Source organism: Quercus suber, unplaced genomic scaffold (assembly GCF_002906115.3).
Source record: "Quercus suber isolate HL8 unplaced genomic scaffold, Cork oak 2.0 scaffold_163, whole genome shotgun sequence".
NCBI lineage: Eukaryota > Viridiplantae > Streptophyta > Magnoliopsida > Fagales > Fagaceae > Quercus > Quercus suber.
The window spans coordinates 398,859-417,606 of record NW_027069624.1 but is presented as its reverse complement, the minus strand read 5'-3'; the positions used below and the strand labels follow the sequence as shown (position 1 = coordinate 417,606).

The 18,748-nt window shown below is 33.8% G+C and overlaps 2 protein-coding genes across 2 annotated transcripts; both read right to left on the bottom strand.

Annotated features, from left to right (window-relative positions):
• Positions 1–785: 785 nt before the first annotated feature.
• Positions 786–5,070, bottom strand: LOC112003338 (pentatricopeptide repeat-containing protein At5g15280, mitochondrial). Its single transcript, XM_024035525.2, has one exon. It carries the CDS (start codon positions 4,975–4,977, stop codon positions 1,159–1,161), a length of 3,819 nt encoding a protein of 1,272 aa, XP_023891293.1. The 5' UTR covers positions 4,978–5,070; the 3' UTR covers positions 786–1,158.
• Positions 5,071–8,597: 3,527 nt separating this feature from the next.
• Positions 8,598–12,907, bottom strand: LOC112003365 (pentatricopeptide repeat-containing protein At3g09040, mitochondrial). Its single transcript, XM_024035548.2, has 2 exons — positions 9,021–12,907; positions 8,598–8,880 (listed from the first exon to the last, which is right to left on the bottom strand). The coding sequence occupies exon 1, from the start codon at positions 12,771–12,773 to the stop codon at positions 9,681–9,683; it is 3,093 nt and encodes a 1,030-aa protein (XP_023891316.1). The 5' UTR covers positions 12,774–12,907; the 3' UTR covers positions 8,598–8,880; positions 9,021–9,680.
• Positions 12,908–18,748: the final 5,841 nt, after the last annotated feature.

The window sequence follows — 18,748 nt, the reverse complement described above, 5'->3', positions numbered from 1 at the left end:
ATAAATACATGGACCCAACTAATTTTCAAGGAGACAAACCAATATCAATAGTTCCCACACGATTTATGTTTTCTATAATCTATGTAAAATAATTTTTAGGCCAAAATACACTTTTAGTGTTCGTTTAACATGATTAATTTTACCATCTTATTTTACTATTCAGCTTATTTTTACTTTTATTATGAGCTTCATTGCACTTTTTGGTCTTATTTATGAGTCTCACTATACTATTTTAACTAACCTTTACTTTTATTTACAGTACTTTCAGCAAAAATTTTTAATTTTAGCAAAATAAATAAACTCCAAATAGACCCTTAGTCCCTAATTAAGTTAGTGCTTTTCGTTTCTGAAGTTTCAAATGAAAACTTGGTTCACAAAATTTTAAAAATGAGCACATTTTTTTTTTTTTTTTTGATAAGTTAAAAATTGATACAAGTGGAAATCAACAATTTGTATTGGGGAAAACTTAATTGGAGTAAAAGTTGTTTCCAAACTTGATTATAGTACACATGGATGCAGCTAATTTTACAAAGAGACAAGCCAATATCAATAATGCCCGCACGATCGAAGAAGAGAAAAAAACCCTTTGAATAAAAATGGACATTCTGACAACCCACAGTTTTGCTTAGAAGAAAAGAAGTCCCTAATCATATTTTGCAATGATTATGATGCATTTGCAGCTATATCACATGATTTTTTTTTTTGGCAATAGCATCATCACCAATGACAATGTAAAACATATTGCAACAAAAGCTAAACACTGAACACATGAAGAATTCCGTCTTTGTCAAAAAATTAGTATAATACACTGTTCCATGCCAACTGGCTGTAGGAAGGTTTCAAAACTATACTGCACTGTTTTATGTGTCCAGATTTTGGGGTCTCACCAAAGCTGACCACCTCAGAAAAAACTCAGCCAATTGACATGATAACCGATCATTCTTGCCATAGCATGAAATGGAAAAATGAAAATTGACGTCTGAATATAAGTTAAAGCTTTCAATTAAGACTGGCGAACTTGATCACCTACTTTGCAATAGCATCAGAAAACATCCAAGTACCGGCACCACTGAATGCAATCTTAAAATTTAGACAACCAACTTACAACATAAAAAATAAATGAATAGCACTAAAAATCCCAGTTTCATGTTTGCTGAATTACCCCTTGGTGTTGGAACCCCTTTTCCCAGCAAATCCACTTACAGCAAGAAGCCTTGACAGAAAGCCCTGGTTGCTGTCACTATTGTCCTTTTCACTGAAATTGCTTAAATTGCTTATAAGAGACCAGTGTGTTTCAAAGTCTGGCTCATAACCCCTTCGTTGCATCACTTGAATGAGCTCCGATGCCTTCTTGAGATTGTCTTCTAAGCGATACCTATTAATTACAGTAGAGTACATCTCCCTCGTTGGACTTTCACCAACCTGAAGCATAGAAATTAGAAAATCTTCAGCTTCTGCAGTTCGACCATTTTGGCAGAAGGCATGGATGAGCATGCCCGAAGTGTTAATGCTCTGCTTAAGATTCCTACACAACATTTCAGTATAAAAATCCATAGCTCCATCCAATGTATTTTGGGTACAAAAACCTTGAATTACTGAATCATAACTAGTAGAATTCGGAACATTTCCTTTCTTCAGCATCGTGTTCATAAGATCAACAGCTTTGTTCAGTCTCCCATACCGACAGAAGCACTTAATTAGATTGTCATAATTGATATTGTCAGGAATTAGGCATTTCTCTACCATCCTGTCCAACAGATCTTCTGCTTCTTGAAGCTTACCATGGGAAAGAAGGCCCCCAACAATTGCATTTTGGATGCTTGAACCATGAACCCAACCTCTTGATTCCATTTCTTGACTCAACTGCAAGGCTTTTCCAAGCTCACCAACATTACACAAGCTGCTAATTACTGCTCTCAAGCTCCGTTTACTAGGTCTAATTTCGTTAAAAATCATCATAGACAGCCAGTGCACAGTACTTGATACATCTTTACACTGAGAAAATCCATACACAAGAAAATTATAAGTGACTTCATTGGCTTGCAGTTCCCTCTCTTGCAATTCATCTAATATTTTATTTACAAGTGAACCGTTCCCTGTTGCAAAAAGAGAGAATATCAAAATGTTGTAGATGATGAGGTCATTTGACTTGCTATGCCCAAGCATAAGCTCCTTCAGACTCAATGCATGAAGGACCCTACCCTCCAAAAACATCAAGCGCACCATATTCCGGTAACTTGAGATTGAGAGGCCTAAATTTTTTCTTATAATAATACCAAGTAGCTCCTCAACTTTCCTCATGTTTTTCACATGACAATGCCCCTGTACCAGCATGTTATAAATTTCTGCATCTGGAAGTAGCCCCTTCAAAAACATATCCTGGAATAGAGTGGATACTTCTTGAATGTTGCCTGTCATACAAAACCCTTTCATTAGCGCACAATGTAAAGGAAATGAATATGAAGACTGCTCTCTTAAACCAATCTCTTTTAAGGCAATGGCTTTCTCGTATCTGCCAGCCCTGCACAGCTCAGGAATTAATAAAACAGAAATATCCCAAGATGGAGCCAAATTTTCACCCAGCATATTGTCCAATATCATAAAGGCCACTGAAAACTTTTTTTCCTTACAAAACCCTCTTACAACATGGCTAAAAGCTGTGCGATCCAAGATGCAACCATACTTTAGAATTTCATCCAACAATAAATGTGCAACGCCTGTAAAACCTCTAACACAAAGCGTTTCAAGGAATGCAGAGAAAATATTGAACCCTAAGTGATGGTTATAAACTAGCATACATTCAAGAAGCTGTAATGCTTCCACAAGCATTTCTCGCTGGCAAAGACACCCCACAAGAGCTTTACAATCTTCCAATCCTGGTAACCATTTGTTTCTTTGAGCAATTTCCCAGCAACTATGAAGGTCCTTCAAGTTTCCTTTCTTACATAAACTCATTATTAGAGCAGTGTAGGCCTCATTCTTCACAATTAAATGCTGTTGGTGCATCCCGTCCAATATTATCCTCCCACCGTTTGTCAATCCTTTCTTGCTGTATGCTTGGACAAGCAAATTGAGAGTTTCTTGGTCAAGCTGATTAGCCAACTCTGGCATTTTCTCCAACAGCTTGGTGACTGTCTTGACATGGGAACGGGATGAACAAAGCCCTTTAACTAACACTGAGAAAACAGGCAAAGATATTTCTTGTCCCCATCGAATCATTTCATTTACCAGTTCCAATGCAGCTCTAAAATTTCCATGACTGCATTGCTCCATTACTAGTGAGTTAAAATCAGGTATCATGGAATCTTCAAGAACCCTGGCGACTGTTTTATCATACTCATCCAGGTCAGTATCTAAGTAGAGACCATTCCCAAGATTATCGAGAAACTCCGTTTTAGAAAATCCTGGATCATTGTCCCTTTTCAACCTCACAGTTGATGGATTGAACCCCAAGACCATAAATGCTTTGGAAAGTGGATCCTCCAATGGAGAGAGCTGAGTAAAACCATGGCTAGCCATCTTGCAGATTATCTTTTTCACTTCATCAAATTGTCTACCTTCACAAAATCCTGCTAATAGTATTCTGAAAGTTGATGCATTAGGTGGTGTCCCCTGATCCACCATTTCATCAAGGATGTCCTGGGCATGCTTCCACATGCCTTCCTTAAAAACCCCACTGACAAGAGCATTATAGGAACATATATTAGGTTTCAGGGATTTAGTCAACATTTCTGACATATAGACGAAGGCATTTTTCAGTTTCCCTTCACGACAACTCCAACCAATCAAAATCCCAAAGGTTATTTCATCAGGATTGAAACCCAAATCTTCCAATTCTCGCAAAAACAAGTCCGCACTTTCTGTGCCAGAATTGCTACATACACAATGTATAACCTTATTACCAGCAATAACAGTTGGGGCACACTTCATCTCAGCAAAGAAACTCAGCAGATCATCAAAGTCCTTCTTCTCACAGTACCCACGAGCAATTTCATTAATAACTAGGCTACTAGGCTCCAAACCGGAAACCACAGCCCTCTTGACAAGATTTCTTCCTTCTTGAATCTTTCCATCCCTACAAAGTAGTCTAATGACATTCTCAAAACCAGCTTTCTCTTCATCACTCAAATTAACATTATTCTCCAACATATCCCAACAAACTCGATAAGCCAATTGAATTTTCTTCTTTCGAACCAAAAGATTAAGAAGAACACAACAACATATCATGGATGGCACTAAACCTTGCCCCCTCATTCGATCATACACAATAATAGCTCTCTCTAATTCACCCTCACCAACATAAGCTTCAATCAAATTACCGAAAATTTCATGACTATCCAGTGAAATTCCTTGACTTTCAATTTTACAAAGCAAGAATTCAGCTTCCCTAAGCATCCCCACATGGACAAGCAACAAGGCCATGACTTCACACGACCGAGGGAGATGCTTAAAACCATTATCCTGATCATTAGCCCACTTGAAAATTTCCCACAAAGACTCAACCTTTCTAGCTTTAATCCCAATTTTCCCACTCTCATACTGAAAACCCAGTAATATTTCAAGCACATTTTCGGGTTTCAACACCGAGACCCTCAAAAATCTACGAGCAGTATCGGGTACTATATCAGATAAATCTAAAAGGAGGTCCTTCAGAGAGGCATGAGAAAAGTCGTTGCCTTTGTTCTTATCCAACAAATGGGAACACTTGAGAATGACAGACTGTGCAAAGCCAGTGAAGTTTATAGAAGAAAAATCTAAGTGGGTATTGTTATTTTGGGTTGTTGGTGATGATTGTGAGGGTGGGTCAGTGAGAGAAGTGGCGGTGGTGGTGGTGGAGAAGTGGTGGTTGGTGAAGAAGAGTGAGAAGAGAGAACGAACCTGTTTGATATGAGGCCTGTGAGAGTGGAAGGTGGAGAGGAATTGGAGCATGTGATTGTGAAGAGCTGTGATAGTGATGGTAGTGATTCTTGGTTGCATCTACGAAGAGACGCATAGCTTCCGTTCAGAGATTGAGGTGAACGCTGAAACTGAAAGCTTTCAGTTGCAGCCTCACAGCAATTTATTTATTTATTTATTTTTTTAAGGGAAGCAAGCAATTGATATTTTTGGTAGCCAAATTTCGCTCCGTTTGTTTTCTAAAATGTTTTCAAATATAAAATATTTTAGGTATTTAATTTTGGGGTTACAATAAAATTTTATAAGCACAAATCACCAAAATTGATGGTGAGAAACCTTCTCTCCTCTCAGTGTATGTTAAAAATACTTAGGACCTGATTGTTATAGGTATTTAAACACATATTTTTAGTATTTTTACACATATTTTCAAAAAATACAAACAACGTTACTAGAACAACATATCAAATAAGTCCTTAATATTCTATTAAAAAAAAAAATCTGTTGATATTTAGTGACTGCACCGACTACTAGACCATCGGCTTCGGCCGCCAAACCATTTGCACCGCTTTCGAACTGCCAACTTTGGCAGTTCAGCCCACTAAATTGACAACTTAGCACAGGGGGAGGGGGCTGGTGTACTTTTTATAAAATGTTTTACAATTTAAATGTTGTTGTAACCAATAAAGGATTTTATAAAATGGTAATATGCTTAATCTTGTGGAAATAACAATATAATAAGAGATGGTTTGTTTTTTTATTTTTATTTTATTTCAACAACTTATTTGTTGAATTGTTGACAAAATATATAATTTTTAGGTAAGTTTTATGCCAAATGTGTTTTTTTTTAAATAAAAAAAAAACTAGTTTTGTTAAATTTAAAGTTAAAATAAAAAATGCACAAGAAGTAAAAAAAAAACTTAAAGTTATTTAGATTTTGCCAAACATATACACATGTTTTGAGACGCGGGTCTTCTCATTTTATTTTTTTGGGGGTAAATTACACTTTTGTCCTCTATTTTTAAAATGATGCATTTATACTTAACCTCATGAGGTTGTTGTTATTATTTATTTATTTATATTTTTCTTATCAAATAATCAATAAGCCATTATCTTGAAATAATTATGTGAGAATCTAATTTTGAAAAAAAAAAAATTAACTCAATTTGTGATAAATATAAATGATCATATGAAGTTATTTGCTATATAAATCAAAATCTCACGAAGAGAACTATTATTTATAAAAATAGGAGTGAATTTTAAAAATTCTGAATCTTAAGAGGTTATTATTATTTATCCTTATTCTCCTTTTCAAAAATAAAAAATAAGAAATAAAAATACACAGTATACATGGGCACTCTTTTGTAATCTATTCATATATTTTTCTCCTAAACAAATTTGTTCTTTATTCTCTTTTTTCATATTATATGGTATACATTGAGGTCTGCCTAAATGCGAATGTTAATATCGAGTGTACTTTGTGGCAGTTTTAATGGAAATAGGATTCTAATCATACTTCAAACTTACCTTTCGTGTTGTGGAAAAATTATTCAATTCTCTGGAACAATAGCAATGTTCTTACCTCTTGTATAAACTATGGTGCCTATCATGAATTTAATAGATGGAAATCACTATTATATGAGAGGAAGGAACATAAATCCAAAAATATTGAATAATAACTCCCATATTGTTCATATACTGGGCATGATTGTTTGGAGGCACCAACATTGGTATTCATGTTGATCATTCAAAAATCACTTGCTTCCATTGGTGAGATCCATAGGTTGTAATCATTAATTAGATTTTGTAACTACATATCACATATTTGTTTCTCATAGAATACCGTTTGATTACATATATGAAAAATCTTAGAAAAGGAAAAAAAAAAATACCATTAATTAGATTTGCTAATTGCATATGACATATTTGTTTCTCATAGTATACCGCTTGAATACATATATAAAAAATCTTTAAAAATGAAAAAAAAAAATCAAAATTTATCAATCAAAATCTTAGTTTTATTCATGGAAATATTGAATTTTTTTTAAAAAATTCACTAGAAAATCCTAATCATTAACATATTGAAATATTAATCATAACATAAAGTGTGAATCAAGGTGTTAAAAAATATTGATATTTTCCATATTTAAAACTTTGTTATATACCTACTTTTTTGCCTTTGTGTCTCATTTCCCCAAATCCTTGTAAATCATGATCATCTCTAATTCTTCACATGATCCTCTTTGTTTCAAAGAAAATAGAAATGGTCAATTTCATGGTCAAGAATTAGTTTCCAAGAATCAAAGGCCATGTTTGATTCCTCTGAAAACATGATGTGTTTTGTTTTTATTTCTTCTTTTTTTTGGGGACCCACTAGTGAAAAACATGTTTGCCTTTTTTTTTTTGGTTTTCATTACCAAGATCCAAAAATGTGGGTATGAATATAGAAAATGAAAATAACTTTTGGTCATTTTCATTTTCAAGAAATATGAAAACAGTGGCATTCTTTGTCATAAATGTGAAAATGGATGGTACCAAGTGCTGTGTTTTTTTTTTTGATAATTCGATAATTACAATGGGAAGGGAAATTTAAACTTTGAATGTCTCTATTGAAAACACAAAAAAATGTCAATTAGTTGAACTACAAGCTCTTGGTGAAGTGCAGTTTCTTTCTATTTGCAAATATAGTTGACAAACTAACTAAATTGCCATCTCCATTTTCAAGTTCATAAAAAATTCCTCAAAATTTAATGAACGCTGATGAAGTTAGGTACTGTTTTTTTCACTTCTGTTGCAGTGTAGGTTAAATAATGTATGCATGGTATGACATTTCATTTTCTGGCTCATGATGTCTTTTGCTTTATCTTTTCAGAAAACTGCACATTTGTGTAGTGCATACACGGGATCCATCAATACGTCGAGAATATTGGTCTACATGGATGTGCAGCAGATCTGCTTCATTATTAACAATAAAATCTGCAAGTTGAAGTTGTTGTCCATCTATCGGCAGTGCAAATATAATGCAGGCTTAGTGTAAACAAGTGGATGAGATAAATTAAACTACCATATTGCATCAATCAATAGAGAGAAACAGCCAAGTAGAAATCACTTACAGCAAGTCAAACAGGAGGAAATGAAGTATGTCAATTGAGAGGGTGGCAGGAAAGTGCAGGAACCAAACAGAAGTTGGCAGCCAACTCATCTAAGTGCAAGCACATAAATCTAATAATTATTCACTACTCCACGAGTGCAATCAACATATTACGTTAAAACAATTATTATTTTTCCCTTTAACATATATCATGTTAATAGCCAGTACTCCAGTATTTAGTCAAAGAATTGACTAAAGCCTAAAATAACTATTGAAAAAGGGCCTTATTTTTTAAACAAGTGCAATCACCATTACGTTAAAACAATTATTATTTTTCTCTCTAGCATATATCATGTGATAGCCAGTACTCCAGTATTTAGTCAAAGAATTGACTAAAGCCTAATATAACTATCGAAAAAAAAAGGGCCTTATTTTTTCATATGTATGCAAGTATGCAAGATTGCTCCCGTATTTCAAGGCAGTTAAGGGCCGGTGCACTGGGGCAGGCTCGCTGTTCTTGAGCAGAAGGCACCATCACTCCCTATTGAGAACTTTACTACCACTGATCTTTAAATGCAACAATAACAACCATTTGGAAGAAACACACGAAAAAGATATCCAAAGATTCTGAATTTTCATTTAACATCATATAATCTGTTGAGAATTCATAGCCAACTCCAAAATTTTTGGAATTAAAGCATATTGTTGTTGTATATATTTTTAATGCTTACAGTTAATTCCATACAACAAGGACAAACTAAAATCGATTTAAAAGAAAAAACAGCGCAACCTATTCTCTATACCAACGGAGGCATCTACACAAGTACAATCTGAACTTGTGTTCTAGTATGGCCATCCTACTCCAGCAGGTGATTCAACAAAGAGGAGATTTGATGCTACAAAATGAAAATAATAGAAATGATTAGATAGATGCATTAGTATCAGAATTTGAACATTAAACAAAGTAAAATTAATTCCATGCTACTCACTCCCAGTCAAATGAACACAAATCCACATTACATGTTATGTGACGTACCTCTATTCCATGCCAATAAATTTTTTCAAAGGCCTTGATGACCTCTAGGATTAAATGGACCCAACTCTGTAATGGCACCTCCACTAATAGAGGAAGAAACTGGAACTTGACCGTCACTATCAAGAATTTTGCGTCTAAGAACCTCACATTAATGTTTCACAGCTCTCTCTCTCTCTCGTGAATGAATTTTATCGAGTATTTATAAACTTTACATCCTTTTTCACCCTCAAAAATCAAGCCCATGACTTAAATTGGAAGCTCATGGGACAACAAAATTACAACTCTTCCCATCTCACTGCTAAAACTGGGAAAAGAATCAGAAAATAATATTTTAGAAGGAGAGTTTCGTACTCTAGATCATAATAGCATGTTCTGAATATCAAATAAGCCCTCTTAGAACAATCAAAATGGAATTGCTAAATGCCTGAATCTGAAACAATGTTTTTCTATCAAACAGAGAGAACCAGAGATGAGGGACTTTATGCAGATCTAGACCTCCAAAAACATTGGTCTAGTCCACTTAATCCGGTTGGTTCTTAGCCAAATACTTCATCCCGAGTGAATGTCTTCTACCCACCAATCTACTTTATCTTATTTGGCATAAACGGACAGGATCTTGTCTTAATGTTTGCTAAAGTAAGACCAGATATAAGAGAGCTTTTACCACTCTTCCTCAAGTAAGAAAGAATCAATGTCAGCAACATAACCATCTTCTTTCATTAGAGCTGTCAAATCCTTCAGAATTGCATAGATTTCACCAGCACTGGTATGAGACCTATCCCCTGCAACAAATAAGTTCTTATTTTGTTCCACTTCAATCCAGCTACATCCAGGAAACTTTCTAACTCCTTTTTCTTTCATTTTCCTCCTCAAAAAGTTAACCCCATCCCAGTTTCCTGATGCAGCATATATATTAGAAAGCAGCACATAGGATGAAGAATTCAGGGGATCTAACTCAATAAGTTTCTCAGCTGCCCTCCGCCCCCTTATTTCATCTCCATGTAATCTGCAAGCACCAAGAAACGAGGCCCAAATCATAGCATCGTCATGTTCAAATTTTACTTTGTCAACTAATTCTTCCGCTTCTTCAAGGGAACCCCATCGGCCAAAAAGATCGACCATGCAGGCATAATGGTCTACTCTGGGCTGAATGCCATAGTAATTGACCATATTGCCAAAAATATGACGGCCTTCAGATACCTTCCCTGCATGACTACACGCAGTGAGAACACCAAGGAATGTGACATCGTCTGGCATGACACATTTTTGCTTCATCTCATCAAATATCTTAAGCGCATATTCTGCATAACCATTTTTAGCTAACCCCACTATCATAGAGTTCCAAGAAATAACATCATTTTTACTGCCCATTTCTTCAAAAACTTGCACAGAGCTTTTTACATCCCCACATTTGGCATACATATCTACAAGGGAACTACCTGTTAACTCATCTAAGTCAAAACCAGTGTGGAAAATGAGGGAATGGATCTCCCAACCATCTCTCAAAGAAGATGAGACAGCACATGCATGAAGGACACTGACAAATGTAGCTTGGTCTGGTAGGGCATTCTCCCTACGCATTTCTCGATATAAATGCAAAGCCTTCTCACAGAAATCATTTTGAGCGAGTCCTGAAATAAAAGCAGTCCATAAAACTGTACTTTTTGGATTTGGAAACTCTGAAAAAAGAATATCTGCATCTTCTTTTCTTTGGAATTTCAAATACATGCCCAACAGAGAGATGCCCAAGAAGTCACCATCAAACAGAAGGCCCCATTTTACTATAAGACAGTGGATTTGAATTCCCAGTATTAGCATAAGTGATCCATTACATGCATCTAAAATGCTTGCAAAAGTGATTTCAGTTGGATTTAGTTCTACAGCCCGCATCTCACAAAACAAATCTATTGCTTCCTCTAAATTATTTTGTGCACACCCGGCAATCAGAGCATTCATGGAGACCACGCTTCGCTCAGGCATGCAAGCAAAAACTATGCGTGCTGCCTCAATAACCCCACACTTAGCATACATGTCAATAAGAGAGCCCCCGACATACAGGCTTGTTTCCAGACCAGATTTAACTGAGAGACAATGGACTTCCTTTCCTTGCTTAAGTGCTCGAACATTTGCACAAGCACTAAGTATACTGGCAAGGGACACCTCATCAGGAACAATTCCATACAAATTCATTCTACGGAACATGTAGAGAGCCTCATCCTCCTCCTCTTCCTGCACATACCCAACAATAATTGCATTCCAAGAGACATTGTCTCGATTGCTTATGAGCTCAAACTGTTTCCTTGCCTCCTTTAATGTCCCAGATTTAGCATACATATCAACCAATGCATTACCCACAAATAAATTTGATGACAATCTGTTCTTGATAATAACCGAATGCAATTGGCGACCCATTTCTAGATCTTCCAAGCAAGCACATGCACTCAAAATGCTAGTATAGGTAAAATCATCAGGATGAAAGCCACATTCTTTCATTTTAAAGAACAACTGGATTACTTCATGGGCATACTCATTCTGTGCATAACCTCCAAGCATCGCATTCCACAACACAACATTTTTCTCATCTAAAGCTTCAAATACTTTCTTCGCAGCATCCAGTTTCACACATTTGGCATACATATTAATCAAAGAACTGCCTGCATAGACATTTGAATCCAACCCCTGTTTAATTGCCTGAGCATGAACTAATAGGCCGTAGTCTAGAGCTCCCAAAGTGGCAATTGCACTTAATACACTCCCAAGTGTAGATCTTGTGGACTTCACTCCAGCTTTCCTCATATTCAGGAAATATGTAATAGCTTCCACATTGTAACCTCTCTGGGCATGCCCTGAAATCATCACATTCCATGCAACAACATTCGGATTGGGCATCTTGGCAAACATTTCACAGGCATAATCAAGCTTTCCAATATTCATACAAGCACTTATGACAGTAACAAAGGCCACCAGGTCAGGAACACGGCCAACTTTCTGCATCTCCTCGAACAGTTTAAGTGCCTCCTTGGGCAAACCAACTTGAACATAACCAGCAATCATGGCAGTCCAAGAAACTGTGTCTAAATCCACAGCCCCATCAAATATACGCCGAGCATCACTCACACAATTGCACTTGGCATACATATCAATAAGTGCACCTTCACAGAAAGAGCTTGATTCAAGCCCCATCTTAAAAACACTACAATGGACTTGCCTACCACACACAACATCCACCATTCTTGCACAAGCAGACAGAACAATTGCATACGTGTATTCATTTGGCAATACTCCACAGTTCCTCAATAACACAAAACACTCAACAACCTTTTCCCAAAAGCCCCGCCTCGAGTACATGGAAAGAACCGAGTTCCAAGCCAATACACCCCTGTCCTCCAACTGGTTAAATGCCTTCTCAGCGAAGTCCACATTGCCACACTTAGCATAAAGATCTACAATGGCGTTTCCTAGCGACCCTTTTGAAGAAAAACCAAGTTTCAGACTCTGGGCATGGATAATTTTGCTGGTGTTCAAAGCATGAGCCAGCAGTTGAGGCATTTCGTCGAACAGGTGGCGGGTTCGGATTTGTTTGCATTGTTGTAGGCAGGAACGTAAGAGATCGGCATATATGTGATTCTCTGAAGGCAAAAGGGGTTCTGGGTTTTGGGTATGTTGAAAAGAATCATGTGGAATAGCGGAGAAGTTGTAATGGCGATGGAGAGAGTGTGCGGCTCTGAGTCTGAAGGGAGGTCTGGAGTGCATTGAGTCATGGACTCACTTCAAATGCTTCGCGCCAAAGCTTAATAAATAAAATGGCGCAATGGACAGTACAGTAGGCTAAATTATCCAATTACAATGTTTAATTGTAAAACAATCTTTATGAAAGAACTCGAAGGAAAAAAAAAAAAAAAAAAAAAAAAAAAAAAAAATTTTAAAAATGTTTTTTTGAGAATTAAAAAAACTGTCATTACTTTTTTAATTTTTAAAAAATTTTTTTAAAAAATGAAAATTAATATATACCTTAAAGACACACATTAATAAAATCATAACAACTTTTTTAATTTCCAAAAAAATATTTTCAAAAATAAAAAATTTAATATATACCTTAAGGACACACATTAATAAAATCCTTACTATAAAAGAATTGTACTTGTCGTAGAATATCAGTTAAAAGTTAAAAAGTTAAAAGTTAAAAAGTTAACGTTTTTAACGTTTTGTTGCGGTTCTATCTAATATTCTTTAATACGGGTACTTTTATGGTCACACTTGACGAGTGGGTTACAATGGTTGCCTTTGCCCTCCTTTTTGTTTATCAAAATCTTCTATTCCCTTTCTTCTTTTATTATTATTATTATTATTTTATAATAATCTTTTATTTCATTAAGAGGGCATTTTTTTAGTTAAATTATTTGTTTAAATCCACTTTTTGCTTTACATTTTAACAAACAAACAAAATAAGCAAACATTTTTTTTATTACTTATAATCACTTTTTGTCTTGTTTTTCAACAAATAAGCTAACGAAAAAATAGGGGATGCCAAACCTAACCGTGTTCTATTTGTGTTGAATACAATGAATAGTTGAAAATAAGGCACTTGTTTTCTTTTAGAACACTCCTTTAAGCTTTGAATGGTAAAAGACTAAGAGGAGATGAAAAAGTGGAAAAATTGAAAATATAGAAATGATGGAAAAATAAGAGGAAAGAAAAGATTATTTTATGTTATTTTATTTCATGTGTGAAAAAAAAAAAGTGTAAGGATAGAAAATGATTATAACTTTCCTTTATTTTTCCCTCAAAAATATTTTTTTTTCTTTTATTTGGTTGATTAATTGGAGAAATAGAAGGAAAAAAAAAATTGTTATTTGGTTAAATTTCTATTTGATATGATTAATAAATCCTCATCCTCTATTATGAGAATTTTATTTGGAAAGTCGGTGAAATAAAAATAGAATTTCATTTGAAGAGGAGGAGTAAAAACCCGGAATATAAGATTTTTAAAAATTTCTATCGGTAGATTTAGCGGTATGAAGTAGCAGGGAAGGTGAGTGTAGTTTATTTTGAATAGTAAAGAAAATTTGTGTATAATTCGATATAAAAAAAAGAGGTCATTGCAATTTCAATACTCTCAAGGCAAGTCCGTGCAATTGTTGACCATGACCATCATAGTTTTCACCATTCGTCTTAAAGATCACAAATGCTAGGTATCTTAGCCTATCAGCTCTACAGGTTGCAATCGTTGAAACAAAAATGAAAAAGAGAAAGAAAAAGCAGCTCTAACATATGAAGTTGTAATTTGTAGACCATATAGAAATCAAGCAAAAAACAACTATCTTACCCCACCTATTGGAAGAATCTTTCCACACGGTTCCCACCATATATTCCAAGTTGAAATGAAGTTTCATTTTTTATTAGATGGAGTTTTATGATTGATCCAGTTGGATTATATGACAATGACCGCAAGAAAATTTGGATCAAGGTCATTCTTATTATGTATTTTTTTTTACTAATTAAGTTGAAGTCATACGAAGAATGAAAAATGTCATACGCGCCAAGAAGTATGCAGTCATAGAAAGCCAAGTTTCTTCCCACGTGCTTGTGTTTGGAAGTCTTGTATATGTTCATATTGTCAATAAAGAAATATCCAAGGTATAATAAGCTACAAGTTAAAGAAAAAGAAAAAAAGAAAAAAAAAGAAGAAGAAGAAAGTATTCATTGTTTATGATAACAAATTTCAATGATTATAATCCAAGCACAAGAGACCATTCTTTGAAACTGAAGTAATGTTTACAAGACTGTCACCAACCTTTTCTTCATCAAAAATAAATAAATTCAAGTGAAAGAGTACTTGCACAGGGATGGAGCCAGGATTTCTCCTCCGGTAGGCCAAAGTATGAAAAAAAAAATCACTCTATGAAGCATTAAACAAAATATAAATAAAAAAGACTAGTTATTTCTTAATGTATTTCAAGTTAATCATCTATCAAGATGAACTAAATTTTGTAGTAATTTCGCTTACTCTAAAGTTAGAGGTTACCATGAAAAAAAGAAAGATAAAATGATGGGTATAAGGATGAAAGAAAAGTCCAACTTTGAGATTATACAGAAAACCAAACAATTTAATATGAAAACAATGCATTCAATTTGATGCTAGTGAAAATACTCAGTATTATGTTATACTCAAAACTACATAAAAGAAGAAGAAGATTATTTTCAAAACATAAACTGTTTTCAATTCTCTGTAATATAGTAACAATTCTTGATTCTAGGTATTTATTAACTAAAAATAATTTTTATTTTTGGTTTCAAGAGGGTCATAGGTGTACGTCAATTGGTTAGTTCTATTTTTGGGTCCGTTTAATACTAACTTTGGAGAGAATTTATTCTTAGAAAAAAAAAATTGAAGAGAATTAAATGAAATTACTAAAAGCCTAATTATTAAAAAAATATGGGTAAAATACTATTTTGGTTCCTAAACTTAAACAAAAATTTGTTTTTCATCCCTAAACTTTAAAAAGTTCTTTTTCATCCTTAAACTTTGTAAAGAGTTTTTTTTTTTTTCAATAGTTTTGAGACAAAAATAAGGATTAAAAAAGAAAAAATTTCAATAGTTTAGGGATGAAAAACAAATTTTTAGTAAAGTTTAAGGATATAAATAAAACATTTTTAATAGTTTAAGGATGAAATTTTTTCTATAGTTTAAGAATGAAAAATAAACTTTTTAAAATTAAAGGAGGAAAAATAAAGTTTAGGTAAAATTTAGGTATCAAAATAATATTTTACCCAAGAAATATTCATTGGTGTAGGGGAGCTCACTCCCGCCCCTTAGTAGCTCTGTCTCTGGTATTACATTCTAGAGTCTCTAAATATAAAGAGGAAACTGCACAAATAGAATTAGAAAGTACGTGGTTGATGTGAAACCTAAAAGATTGATTTGATGAACTTTTTCAAGATATGAAATGGAGAAATTCTATGGATAAAGAAATCAAGCCAATTGATAAAAATAATTTATGGGGCCTTACAACTTCTCCATAAGGAAAGCAGGTAATTAGAGTCAAATGGATATTAAAAAAGAAAAAGAAAAAGAAAATGCAAAAGCAAAAGATGAGGGGTAAATGAAAACATTACAATTCATTATGATGAAGTATTTATTCATGTTGTTTGATTAGAGGCCATCAGATGGATTACTTGCTCCCCAGAATAGATAGATAATCTATCAAATGGATGTTGAGCAGTCCATGGGATAATCATTAGAGGGCATGAAGATAAAGTTTTTAAGTTGAACAAAGCACTAAGAGAATAGAATAACAGAATAGATAGATATGTTTTTGAGCATGCTTGTCTTGCACTATGGCTAAAAAATTTGATGAAGAATCTGCACTTTGCATAAAAAGAGAAGCTATATAATTTTCATTGATAACAGATTAGAACATAAGATAAGATTGGCCAAGAATTCAATGTTCTAATAGTAAGCAAATCAATACTAGGCATCATTTCATTAGAGAATATATTGTAAAAAAGGAGTGAAGCTTAAGTTTATGAAATCATAAATTTAAATTACTTATATTTTTATCAAGCCATTCAAGAGTAATATTTATTTAGTTACACTTTTTTTTTTTTTTGAAGTAAAATAGTTTTCCATTTTCAGGCTCTTGTTTGCATGTAAAATGTGATTAAGCTTATAAAATATTTTCCGTTGATCGTAAAATCATATGTAACACGTTTCACATTTAAAAACTTAGTAAAAAATTCTACAAAAATACACAGTGGCCCTCCCCCCATCTAGTGGCTAGGTTACCATGTCGACAGTTTGGATATTGGAGCTGTTATTTCGAAAACGGTTTTGCCGCTTCAATTGTAGGTGCTAGTTGCCAGGTTGCAAAAGATGGTAGCTCAATAGTTGCAATTGTCCGTTTGATAGTTGGTGCCGACTATCTAGTCATCAGAGTTGCTACTTTGGAGACCAATGCCAGTAGTTTGGTTGTAGGATTTGTTGGTACAGTAGCCAAAATGGTGGTTCGATCACCGACAGTTTCAGTGGCTGAGCTACCGATTTTGGTGTTTTGTGCTTGAAAAATTTAAATGTTATATCAAACACTTGAAAATATTTTTCTTCAAAACAAACGGAGCTTAAAAATTAACTTTAAAAGTAGTGACCAAAAAAAAAAAAAAAGGATTGCATTTGTTGATATTTTGTTATAAATAGGTGCTAATTTGGATAGCCACCAAAAAAAAAAAAAAATCGGCCCCTCAGTAGAAATCTTGGCTCCAAAGTCCAAATTTCTAATGTTAATATAACTCTTCCGTAATTGAATAATTAAGGTCATGCATAATTGCTTATCATTCCCTAAACAAGGTCATGCATAATTGCATATTATTAGCAAAAGAATAGGGTTTTTTTTTTTTTTTGGTTTATAAAAGGTTATAGAGCAATAAGAACAGTTAGATAAGGTCTTTAACATGATATATTAATTAGATAATTTTATTTCTCGTTTATAAGTATTCATCAAGTGGATTTATATATTTCAATCTTTTTTTCATTAAATCATGTGTATATATTTCCACAATCCTTTGTTCAAAATTTTTGATGTTGGAGTATTGGAGATGAGATTCAACTGGGTTCCTTTGTGTTCAACCTGGTTCCTCAAGTTCCAAATGCATTCTAGAGTAAGACTAGTGCTTTGCTCCTATAGTTCTTTCAACTTCTGTCCTGATCAATAAGTTCCTGTGTTTGTGTCTTCACTTTGGAGTTTAATTAGTTGACACTGGTTAGCCACGCATCTAAAGCTCCATTCAAGTTGGGGAAAAATCTTCCAATACAACCATTATAAGAAAATTATTGTGTACTCTTGGAGTACGTACGTACTCTCTCTTCTTACATGAATGGTGGATCTCATTAAATTCATAGTGAAACCCACCATTTTTGTGAGAAGCCGAAGTATGCATTTATAGTACTTCAGAAGTATCTAATAATTTTTCACCATTATATGCTTTTTCCATACAGCTGATGACATAATTAATGCTCCCAATTCCCAAATGGATTCTCATTCTTGTAAAGATTCAAATTCTCTAGGTTTCTTAAGGTACTCTACTAAATAGATTTTCTTAAATCTTAGTCATTTTTTAATGATTTTGTGGTCTAAATTCTTCCATGTCAGCATTCCACTAACAATAATCTTAATTGTTTTGTTTGCAACATTATTTTATTATCTTAAGAACATTGTTAGCGGAATGCTGATATGGCAGAATGTAAACTATTAAATCATTAAAAAGTGGTTAGGATTTAAAGAAATTTATTGATAGAGTACTCTAAGAAATTTAGAGGATCTGAATCCTGTAAGTAATATTATGAACATACCTTACCCCACGAAGCATGCTGCTTTGTAATCGTATAACTGTTCAATCAATAAAGTTTTATGTCGTTTACCTTTAAAATGAAAGTGTATATAGCTATAAAAGATAAGAAAAATGAAACTTTTAATACTTGAAATGAACGTTTTTAATTTTATTAATATGGAGAGATCTTTCGCTAAAATGCAAAAAGATCCCTTAAAGTTTTAGATAAATTGCAAACTGATTTCCTGTCTTATAAATTTTCCATTATTAATTCTTAAATCTTAAGTTTTAAGAATGGTCCAAATTTAATCATTCAATTCTATTGTAATTTCTTTACCCATAACGGACAAAAAAAATAATTAATGAAATAATATATGCAGATCATATAACTAATTTCTGTCAAT